The 11589-nt window shown below is 38.3% G+C and overlaps 2 protein-coding genes across 7 annotated transcripts in view; both read right to left on the minus strand.

The window, feature by feature from the left end:
* Positions 1–6308, minus strand: part of LOC100619531 (myosin heavy chain, cardiac muscle isoform-like) — a 154741-nt gene extending 148433 nt beyond the window's left edge. For 4 of the 5 annotated variants that reach the window (XR_008911103.1, XM_056793437.1, XM_016433447.2 and 1 more), the window contains exon 1: positions 6143–6308. The gene's annotated coding sequence lies outside the window, so the exon portion shown is untranslated. The remainder of the gene's footprint in view (positions 1–6142) is intronic. The other variant, XM_056793435.1, reaches the window with a different exon arrangement.
* LOC103098339 (myosin-6) lies at positions 5370–7970 on the minus strand. Of its 2 annotated transcripts, none has more exons than XM_016433449.2 (2): positions 7161–7970; positions 5370–5932 (listed from the first exon to the last, which is right to left on the minus strand). In XM_016433449.2, exons 1-2 carry the CDS (start codon positions 7185–7187, stop codon positions 5567–5569), a joined length of 393 nt encoding a protein of 130 aa, XP_016288935.2. In that variant the 5' UTR covers positions 7188–7970; the 3' UTR covers positions 5370–5566. The 2 variants fall into 2 exon arrangements, with proteins under 2 accessions (XP_016288935.2, XP_016288936.2); XM_016433450.2 differs by having other exon boundaries at positions 5370–5905; positions 7161–7968.
* Positions 7971–11589: the final 3619 nt, after the last annotated feature.

An 11589-nucleotide genomic window follows, 5' to 3' on the forward strand; every position in this document is an offset into this window, starting at 1 on the left:
ATCTCAAATTATCCTACAAAGCAGTGATCATCAAAACTATATGGTACTGGCTTAGAGAGTGAAGGGTAGATCAGCGGGATAGACTTGGCTTAAATTACAGTAATAAGATAGTGTTCAATAAACCCAATGATCCCAGCTTTTGGGACAAGAACTTACTATTTGACAAAGACTGCTGGGAGAATTAGAAAATAGTATGGGATAAATTAGATCTTGGTCAGCAACTTACACCCTTTACCAAGATTAACTCAGAGTATGTAAATGACTTAAACATAAAGAAGGAAATTATAAACAAATTAGGTGAACATAGAATAGTATACCTGTCAAATCTATGGGAAAGAAAGGAATTTAAGACCAAGCAGGAGATAGAGAATATTACAAAATGTAAAATGAACAATTTTTATTATACTAAATTTCAAAAATTTTGTACAAACAAAATCAGTGCAACTAAAATTAGAAAGGAACCAACAAATTGGGGGGAAATTTTTATGACAAAAACCTCCAACAAAGGTCTAATTTCTCAAATTTATAAGGAACTAAGTCAATTGTACAAAAAGAAAATCAAGCCATTCCATAACTGACAAATGGCCAAGGGACATGAATAGGCAGTTTTGAGATAAAGAAATCAAAACTCTCAATAGGCACATGAAAAAGTGTTCTAAATGTCTCATAATTAGAGAAATGCAAATCAAAATAGCTCTGAGGTACCACCTCACACCGAGCATATTGGCTAATATGACAGTAAAGGAAAGTGATAAATGTTGGAGGGGGTTTGTCAAATTGGGACACTAATGTATTGCTGGCAGAGTTGTGAATTAATACAGACATTCTGGAAAACAATTTGAAATCATGAGCAAAGGGCTTTAAAAGAATTCATACCCTTTGATCCAGCAATACCTCTAATAGGTTTGTAACCCAACGAGATAATAGGAAAATATTTGTACAAAAATATTTATAGCCACACTCTTTGTGATGGGAAAAAAATTGGAAAATGAAGGGGTGTCCCTTGATTGGGGAATGGCTGAACAAATTATGGTATCTGGTGGTGATGGAATGCTATTGTGCTCAAAGGAATGATGAACTGGAGGATTTCTATTTGAACTGATGCAGAGTGAAATGAGCAGAACTGGGAGAACATTGTACACAGAAAGTGAAACATTATGGAACCATAACAATGTAATGAACTTTGCTACTAGTAGCAATGAAAGAAGCTAGGACACTCCTGAAGGACTTATGGGAAAGAATGCTAACCACATTGAGAGAAAGAACTATGGGAGCAGAAATGCAAAAGCAAAACATATGGCATCACTTATCACATATATATATATATATATAGGCATGTGATTTGGGGTTTAGGCTTTAAAAAACTGCTCTATAGCAAAAATGAATAATATGGAAATAGATATTAAGTGACAAAATTTGTACAACCCAGTGAAAATGCTTATCAGTTCTGGGAGGGGGAGAAAAAAGGGGAGGGAAAGAAAATAAATAATGTAAACTTGGAAAAATATTTTAAAATGAAAATTTTTCAAAAACTATATATGATGATGAAAGTTGTGACTATGAATATAGCTTTGTTTATTGATGCAATGTTTTGGAAAATGTGCTAGGTGAGATCAAAAGCCTTCAAAAGTATTACTTGTTGATATCAAAAGCCTGCAAAAGCTTCAACCCACACATGGCATTGTATCAGCTGCATTTATCCCTAGAATATTAATTACAAAGCCTCCTTCATGAAATCTATAATAATTCCAAATGATTTTTGAATCATTTATAATAAAAAAACAAAGCAGGTTAAAAGCACATATTGTCCATTTAGTTGGATAAACAGTCAGTCCTAACTGTTAAAAAATAGACATATCATTAGCATCATTGTTCTTCTGGAGATGTATATGATTCTGAGGCAAGGAACACAAAGAAAAAGAAGTATAAATAATTTAAAAGACAGTGAAAATGAGTGTTTTATTTAGCACATCGCTAACGATAACTTCCAGGCAAAAAAAAAAATGAGATGAGATTTTTATCAAGAATATATATGACTTACCAAAATAAAAAAAAGAAAGATAAGAATTGACAGCTGCATGACACTTAAAAAAAAAAAGTAAGAGGGAGATCCTAGGACATTCAGTGGTTCTTCTATAGGGGACTTATGAGAAAATATGGACAAGAATCAGATGAGAATGTGGTGAAATTTTAATTTGCATTAATGAAAACAGTCCCCCCACCAGTGAAATTACAGATCCATTAAAGTCCCAAAGTACTGGACAGCAAAGCATGTATTTGCATGTATTTCATGTCACATATCCAAACAATGTATATAATTACATAAAGCTGCTTGCTTTATAAGAAGGGTGTTAACTCTGTCTTCTAATACCAGTTAACGAGGTAGAGACTGAAGATGAAACAAAGGCCAGGAATGAGGCCAGATTACAATCGAGCGGGTCAGGAAAAGGTTATGACCAATTTTCATGGAATTAGCATTAGAATGGCATTTCTGGGGTTGTAGCCCAGGCATGATGCTGAAAATAGGAGCGAGATAAGGTTCCATTAATGCAATGCAACGCTCTCCAACGTATGGGGAAAGGAAATGCTTTTTGAAGAAAAATCTGTGGCATTCCTCTCAGCATTCCTCTATTAAGTCCTTGAAAACTGTACGTAGAGATATAACTCATTTCCTAACATGATTAACTTAGAGACCGCATTTTATCTTCGATTTAGTATTGACATTAGAGATATTGTCTCTTCATCTATTTTTAATTTCCTTAGGACAGAGAACATGTTTTACTCCTACCATGGAGACCTCTCCCTTACCCTAGTCAGTGTTTACTATCATGTTTCTGCCAAGAGTAGAGCAAACATACGTTAGCTGAGTTGAAATGCAACAAAACTCGATGGCTTAATCTCCTTTTTTATCCTGTTGATTAGTACAGATTGAAAGAACTGCCAACTAGTTACAGAAATAATCATCATGAGACAAAACATGCCTCTTTGTTTTCTGGATTCTTTAAAAACAAAATATATGAAAAATGGAAACCTATCCAGAAAGGGAGGAGGATCACTTGCCTCCTTGGCTTGTTCTAGTTTGAGTTTTGTCTTGCTTTGCTTAGGGTGAGGAGTATGTCTTCTTCGACTTGCACCTTACTGAGGGCCCATCTGTGAGCCTCATTGGTGACTTTTATGGCTCTGCGAAGTTTATTAAGTATCATCATTTGGGGATATTTGTTTCAGGTGCTTGACCTGTGGTTGGGGTGACCACAGTTTTAGACCTCCTTCCTTAGAGCCAGCAGGACATTTAAAGAGGCCATCGTATCCATTTTTTCCATAGTGGACATTTGGGTGGAAGCCAGTGTATAGGCAGGTTCATGATGACCAGAGAACTTAATTCCTATTGTATCTATAATGATCTCTTCAGGCATTTTAGTATGGAAATTATCTGTGGTACCAACCTATATTTTTCTGGACCTCAAAGGAAATTTGGAAGCCATCTAATCTAGTCTTCTTATTTTGGAAGTGAGGAATTGGAGGTTCAGGGAATTTTGGTGATTTCCCCAACATCACACAGGCAGTACAAGTAGCAAGGTTGGGATTTGAACCAAGATTCTCCAAGTTCAAATCGAGTGTTCTTTCCATTAAACCCTATTTGCCATTCTTAAAGTACTGTGATATTTATATATAATTGATATCACATTTATGCCTTTTCCGTGGTGGCAAGAGGGAAGGAGAATTTGGAACCCAAATTTTCTTTTAAAGAATGCTCAAATTAAATAACTTTTAAAAAATTAAGTATGATGATATTTTTAAAATGCAAGATGGATCTTTGGAAGAGACACTTTCCTGCAGGGTGGGGTTAATTGAAAATCATCAACCTGAGAATATGGAGATATAGGAAGCTTAGATCTGGATATAGCTCAGGTATTGTCATCAAGAGGGCATGAGGATGGTGTCTCCATGAATCCCAGCTTATACAGCTTTCTATGGTAAACTCACATTTTTTTCACATAACAGGCACTTAATAAATATCTGTTGAATTGAATTATCTGTCTGGTCCAGGGAGATTTCTTGTTCTGGTTAATCGAATATTCTGGTAATTATTGTCATTATATATGCTACACAGAAATGACTTTTTCATGAAGCGAGAATCCAGAAAATCATGGATAACACTAAAAAGCATTCTGAACTGAAGTTTTTCTCTGTTGTCTGGGCTCACAGCTTTAGTAGCTGGAAGAGAGCTTATAGTCCAACTCTCCCATCTATCGCATAGATGAGGAAGACGCTGAGACCCAGAGAGAGGAGTGTTTGCCTGAGTACATCCAAACACAAAGCGTCATTACAAAACACAAAATATCATTATTATACTGGTGATACATGGTAGAGCCACTGAAAAGTGAGGTCTGGGCACATAGTGCCTAACAACTGAAAATGTGAGCCTGAAACTTGAATCTTTTCATCTGAGAGTCAGGAAAGGGAAGAGATATTGTTCTTCAAAGTCATCATTAAAGCTTCATACAAAAACTTTGAAGGGTTTAGCCATTCTGAGCAATCATGACCACGCACAGTGTGAAGAACTGATAATGAAACATGCCACCCACCTCCAGATAGAAAGGCCAATGATTGGCAAAAGCCTGGTACATAGTAGGCTCTTAATAAGAGGATTGATTGATTGATTGATTGATTGATTGATGAATGGACGGAAAGAATGTAGGTTGAAACATTTTTTTGACATGGCAAAAATTTGTTTTAATACACATGTTTGTAAGAGGTTTTGTTTTTCTTGCTTTCGGAGAGGGGCATGAGAAGAGATAAGTAGGAGGGAGAGAATAAAAATAAAATAAATTTGAATTTTAAAAAGTTTTACATAGGTGATGTCTACTGTATTAAGGAAGAGAAAAAACATCCCATAATAACACTACCAATTCAAAATGTTTGACGCACTGTGACAGAGCCTCTATCACAGCACACTTCATCATTGGCTACTCTCAACAGCTACAAAGGGAAGAGAATCAATTCTCTGATTAAAAATAAAGCAATCCATTCAAAGTCAAACAGCAAGTTTGTGGCAGCATTAAAACTGCTCCCCAATTTTGGCTTTGTATGAGTGTGCTCTGACAACAATGACCAATATGGAAATGTGTTCAGTATGGCCCAGATAAAATTGCTTATCGTCTCCAAGTGGGAGGGAGAAAGGGGAGGGAAGGAGGTGTTTGGATCTTATAATTTTGGGAAATGAATGTTGAAAATAATTATTACATGTAATTGGAAAAATAAAATATCTTGACATTTTAAAAATTGCTACCCATTCCAAATCAGTTTTTTAGTTGACTGTGCCAAAATATTTCCCTTTATGATAAAAAAAAACACTGAGTCCAAACAAATCCATTTCAATCTTTCTATTAGATTTTGTACACAATGATTTTGAAGTAAATGGGGGAAAATTTATTTGGAAGAGTAACTGTGATTTCAACATGAGCTTGTGTTTGAAATCTAAATCTGATGGCTCAGCACACTGTGTTTTATATGTTATACCAGTTTCAACCTTCCTGTAACCTAAGGGAAACAGTTCTTGTGCTAATTAAAAAGATCCTGGTGACAGAAACCAGATTTGAGAGGACTGTAGTACAGGCATGTGGGCCACCAGTCCTCCCTCTTTAGAGGGGGAAAATGCCTTATGTTTTGTAGAGCGCTTTTCTTTATCTGGCTTCACCAGTGTTGTTTCCAGGTCATCGATTTCTTTCTTCAGCTCAGGGCATTCATCTTCCAGTTCCCTCCTCCTGGCATTCAGCTTGGAATTTAGCCTGTCTTCTTCCTTCACCAGCTCAGAAAGCTCTTTGACTTTGGCCTCCAGCTGAATCTTGGATTTGATCAGGGTTGTTCTGTTTTTCAACATCTGCCGGGGTGTCTTGCTCCTTCCCTGATGCAGAGAAAATTGTGCCAACAGCTGGAAGTAATTCATCAGCAAAGAATGAATGCTGTTTAACATTTAGCAGAGAGATAATTATCTGCCCTCTGTATAACATAACCTCCACCTACCTTTTCTTAAACACTGAAATAACAGAACAATCAGCGTGATGAGTGTCCGCCCGTGTTAGACGTACCTATGTTTGGAGGTAAATTCAATGTTTCGCACTCAATTAATAAGTTAAATTACCTTTTCCGGGGCATTGAATGGAATCCTAGTGACCAAAACCCAAATATGTTATAAAGTAAGCCATTTGTGTGTGAGTCCGCAGTTTCTGGAAACGTTCATGTTGGCCCATAGTCTGAGTGAATGTTGTTATGTCCGAAAGGAAGGAAGGAAAAAAATCACATTCCAGAACAGCATTACACTCCAGAATGTAGGATATTTATGATGGAATCCATTACATAATCTCAGCAGTCAGAGCTGTAACTAGCAGAGAGCAAGCAGGGCTTCATCCCAGCCCTAGACTGTCCAGGGGTGAGTTTCCTCCCAAAGGGGGTGGGGGGGGGCAGGTACCAGCTCCTTGGTGTGAATGTCCTCCTCAATGCTCTGTCTCCAGGACCTCCAAACTTCTAATAATCGTGGCGCAGCTGCAGGCAGGCTATTCTTCCACCTTTCTGTCCCCTTGGCATCCCTTTCCTGGAACTCTACCCTACTTTCTGCCCTCAGGCTCCCCAGAACTTCCCTGAGGATGGGTTATCCCCTCTTCTGAATTATACCCACAGATGAACGGTTCTCTGGGCTGCCACCACCATCCTCTTTCCTTATTTTTTTCCCCACATGGGAAAAAAAAATCCTAGTTATAGCTTTGTCCTCAATACTTTCATTTGTAACCTAACGAGTTCTGAAGTGAATATGGAGTGACAAAAGAGCTGACATTGAATCCAGGAAACCACGGGTTCCAGATGGTGGCACATTTGAGCTGTTACCCTGAGTAACTTCTCAGTGTTTTCTTCAATTCTCAAGACTAAGTAAGCTAGGGGGCAGCTAGGTGACTCTGTGCATTGAGAGCCAGGACTACAGACGGGAGGTTCTGGATTCAAATTTGACCTCAAAGTGGTGAGATCTTGGGCAAATCATTAACCCCCACTGCCTAGCCCTGCCATCTTTCTGTCTTGGAACTAAAACACAGTAGGGATTCTAAGACAGAAGGTAAGGGTTAAAAAAAAAAAGACTATATAAGCTAAACTAGAAGGAGATGTCTCACCTGCATTGGTGAAGGGCTTTTCTTCATCTTGAGTTCCCCTTAACAAAGAAATCACAGATCCAGTTGCAGTCTTAGTTCCTATTCCTAAACAAAATCACATCATGCACCACTTTCTCATAGCCTGGATTCAGGATTCCCAGTTATTTGAAGAGAACAGCTATATTTCATTTTATTTCTTTTTTTTAAAACCTTCACCTTCTGTCTTGGAATGGATATTGATATTGGCTCCAAGGCAGAAGAGTGGTAAGGGCTAGGCAATGGGGGTTAAGTGCCTTGCCCAGGGTCACACAGCTAGGAAGTGTTGGAGGTCACAATTGAACCCAGGACCTCCCATCTCCAGCCTGGCTCTCAATCCACTGAGCCACCCAGCTGCCCCCATTTCAGTTGATTTCTAATAAGCTTTTTGCTTCAATGATTTCAACAACAGAAAACTCCACAAGTTGTACTCGGGCTCCATAAAAAAAAAAATGCATTTCCTTTTATCCATTTCCAAGTGCACTGCCTCTGAGTCTCACTGAGTGGCCCATTGTTCTTCATGTTATGGGTCAGGATCAAAATGAAGGAGCTGATTGCCTTTCACTATAAAGCACCTTTCATAAGTCTGAATCTCTCAATCAAGTTCCCTCTAATTTGTCTCCATTAGAAGCTAAATGAAACCTCTTCTTTGTAAGCAAACTCTTGATTGCAGCAGGTCCTCCTGCACCACAACTCCAAGCAGATCTTCATTTCCCTTTTCTAGACCTCGCTGGTCCTCTGCAGCATATTGACTCAGGAAATGTATTATCTTCTCATTTGCTATGCTTAAGTTGTCTCTGCTGTTAGATCAGTCGCAGATAAAGGCAAAATCCTGTTTACTGGCCTCTGGGTCAACTCTTGGCAGGAGAGCAACTGGCTGCGCAGCAACTGATGACTGAGGAAGGGAGGGTTGGGGACAAAGAGGAGGCAGGGAAAGGGGGGAGAAAAGAAAAACTCCACCCTCATTTGGGACCTCAAAGGGAAGAGCTAAATGGAAAATGGAAAAGCTGATTTAAGGTTAGCAATCAGGAAAGGTCAGCAACAAGATGGAAGAGCCTCCAAAATTTGGGGAATAATGGATATATTTCATCGTTATTGCAGCCCTGGTGGACAGGCAGAGCAGACATTTTGTTCTGTCTCCTTCGATGTGTGTCCAGGGTCTGCCACCAGCTCTGAATGAAGAGGAGTATCCAATTGACTGTCATTGATCCATTCATTACACATGACAGCAGGGTTTGGGGACAGAGCCTTGGTGGGTGCCAGTTTAATAGCCTGAAGGTTCTTTCCCCAATGACTGTTATTTCGACTCAGACACACTGTGTTAATTAAAAAGGGATAACTCAGGATTTCCACTGCTGAGGCAGAGAAAAGCCTGTTGGTTTGCCCCCCACTAGGCTGAGCTCTGTCCATTTTTGTCCCAGTGACTGGCAGTGAAAGTAAGTGTAAATACCTCCCAGCCTCTACGCAGCCTGACTGACTTGGATTTTTCTTTGGCTTCATCACTATCCCATCCTCCTCCATTAGGACTCCATTTTCATAACTCTTCCTTTCATCCCTTCTTTCTTTGGAACTCTACTTCCCAAATCATCTTCCTGGAACTACTCTGATGGCCCTGGTAACACTGGATATGCTCCACTCTCATGGAGAATAGAAGAACAGGAAAAAAAGAGCTGAGTATTGCCTGTAGCTCTGTCAAACCAATCATTCAATCCTAACTAAGAATAATGCGAAGACAAGGAGGCTGTTTTTCCTTTATGCAAAAAAAAAAGTGTTTAGCTGTAGTATGTGAGTTTGTAGTATAGAATTGTGCTATAAGAAATGACTAACAGGATGAATTCAGAAAAACCTGGAAAGACTTATATGAACTGATGCAAAGTGAAGTGAGCAGAACCAGGAGAATCGAATCATTACAGTAACATAAATACCATATAATGATCAACTAAAGGACTAAAGTATTATGGGCAAAACAAGGTCCCTAAATAATCTCAAGGAACTTATGATAAAATAAAAATGCTCTCTAAAGCCAAAGGATCAGAGTGCAGATCAAAGCACATCATCTTTCACTTTATTTCCTTCATAAGATTTTTATTGTATGAGTGAATGTCACAGCATAGGGAATATGGAAATATTTATTGCATAAAAGCATTGGTATAATCTATAACAAGTATTTATTGCCTTGAGAAGGTGGGGGGGGTGGAGGGAGAGAATATGAATTGCAAAATGTAAGAAAACAATTATATAAAATTGTTTCTACATATAATTGAAAAAATGGTCAAAAAAGGGCATTTCTGTTTTTAAAGGTGTATGTGTTAAAGCTTGGATGAAGAAACTAGACTATTGGCAAATTTAGACCATATAAGTAACCCAAGGGAAGAGGATAGTTAAATTCAGGACTTTAATGAGGTTTTTCCCCCCCTAAAAGTCTTTCATTGAGTTCAAAATCACTTAAAGTTAAGCTGTTTTTATTGAATTTGAACTTCAGAAAAAATACAATGCTTTTAAAACTAATTTGATTAATTAATTCAATACATATTTATTGAATGCTTACTATGTTAAGTGCTCCCAGGAAGGTAATACAAAAATTTGAAAGATAATCCTTGTCCATCAGATATTAGAAAGAACAAGATATGTGCAAAAATAATTACAATACTAGATAGTATATTAGAAATGCCATTTGAGAGATTAAGATCTTCAAATGATATAACGGTTCAGAAAAAGAAGATATCACTTCCTATGGGGATATTCAAGACAGTCTTCCTGAAGTGATGAAATTTGAACTAGAATTTGGAAAAAGGTTAAGATGGATCTGAGACAGGTGGAGGGAATGACCTGGGTAAATACTCAGAGGCAAGATAATGGTATACACAGGTATCCCCTTCCAGATCACGACTTTCCCCATCAAAATTTCAATATAGTGGTCAGCATAAGAAGTTAAATGGGAGGGGGCAGCTAGGTGGCTCAGTGGATTGAGAGCCAGGCCAAGAGACAGGAGGCCATGGGCTCAAATCTGGTCTTAGATACTTTCTAGTTGTATAACCCTGGGCAAGTCAACCCCCATTGCCTAGCCCTTATTGCTCTTCTACCTTGGAATCAAAACCCAATATAGATTCTAAGATAGAAGAAGGGTTTTTAAAAAATTAGTTAAGTAAGAGTTTTGGGGGAGTTTCACAGAAGCCACAATTGATAAGCAAAGAACAGCAAATGACACAGAAAAAGTTTAGAAACTCAGAAATGCATAAAATATAAGTATACTATTATATATCAACATATTTTCTTTTAATACCATAAATATACACAATTTTTTTTTAAAGTTAAAATAAGTAAAATGCTAAAGTTTGTGAAAAGAACTTGAAAGCCAGTAGATGACACACAAAGGCTAGAAATGTAGAACTATCTTGACATTGACCTACATATAGCCCATGACCAAACACTTACCCCAAAATTTACAACAAGGTACTGTTAACACTCCATAAAAGAAAAAAGAGAAAATTCAGACTTCTTCTCTGATGTGAAGGTAGGACTAAAAAATTTTACAAGGACTTTCCAGATTGTGGGGACACCATACTCCCAACCCCCTTGATGTGGAAGGGATACCTGTATTTAAGGTAGGTAAGAAGACCAATTTAGCTGGTGTGGAAGATTTGTTAAAGAGAACAGCAAGAGATGTCTGAAAAGTTATATGATGGTAGATTATTCCTGGTCTTTTCAACACTCTCCATTCAAATCCTGTGTTCCAGGTTCCTAGGGTAAGAGTAGATACCAGTTCTCTTCATCCTTCAACTTCTTTTCTTTTTTTTTAATGCTTTCTATAAGAATACCCTTAATTAATTTTCATTACCTAATCTAGTTGCCCCAAAGTAAGAAAAAGACCAGATAGACAAGTAAAAGGAAGAAACAGAAGAATCCTAAGACTCACTAGAAGGCTGTGAAAGAAATGGAAGTACTCCCCAGAGTAGGCTGGAGAATGGACCCATGAGAGGGATTAACTCTAACTTGATCCAGAGAAAGAAAATGAAGACTCAGTCCAGTAGAGCAAATAGAAGACAGATCTCACAGCACCTGGAGAAGCCCTTTCCATGACATGCATGCCATGGAATATAGAAAGCCCTTACTAAACGCTTATTGACTGGCTGGCTGGCTGGCTAAATAAATGGCCTAGAGCCATTTTGATTCTGAGCATGAAAAAGTTGTCATGCTTCCAGTGCCTTCCTCCAGTGATCTGGCTGCTCAACACTTGGCACCATCTCCTGGAGAGAAGGAGAAACTGCCAGGAAGGATCATCTGTGAAAGGAAGGAAAAATGTGGCTCTGGCTACCCCTTCTCTCAGGCTTCAAGGCTTCTTCTCCCCATTGTTTTTCCAAGGCAGTTGTTCCTTCTCTCTGGAAATTGTGCCAGTTGGACCAGGGAAGAAGCT

The sequence above is a fragment of the Monodelphis domestica genome, chromosome 4 (assembly GCF_027887165.1).
Source record: "Monodelphis domestica isolate mMonDom1 chromosome 4, mMonDom1.pri, whole genome shotgun sequence".
Classification (NCBI taxonomy): Eukaryota; Metazoa; Chordata; class Mammalia; order Didelphimorphia; family Didelphidae; genus Monodelphis; species Monodelphis domestica.

Excerpts from the sequence above, each read along its gene's own strand:
- LOC103098339 (XM_016433449.2), bottom strand. The coding sequence starts at position 7,187 with ATGAAGAAAAGCCCTTCACCAATGCAG. Across the intron at positions 5,933-7,160 it reads AAAGCCCTTCACCAATGCAG|CTGTTGGCACAATTTTCTCT; the intron begins GTGAGACATCTC and ends AATTACTTCCAG.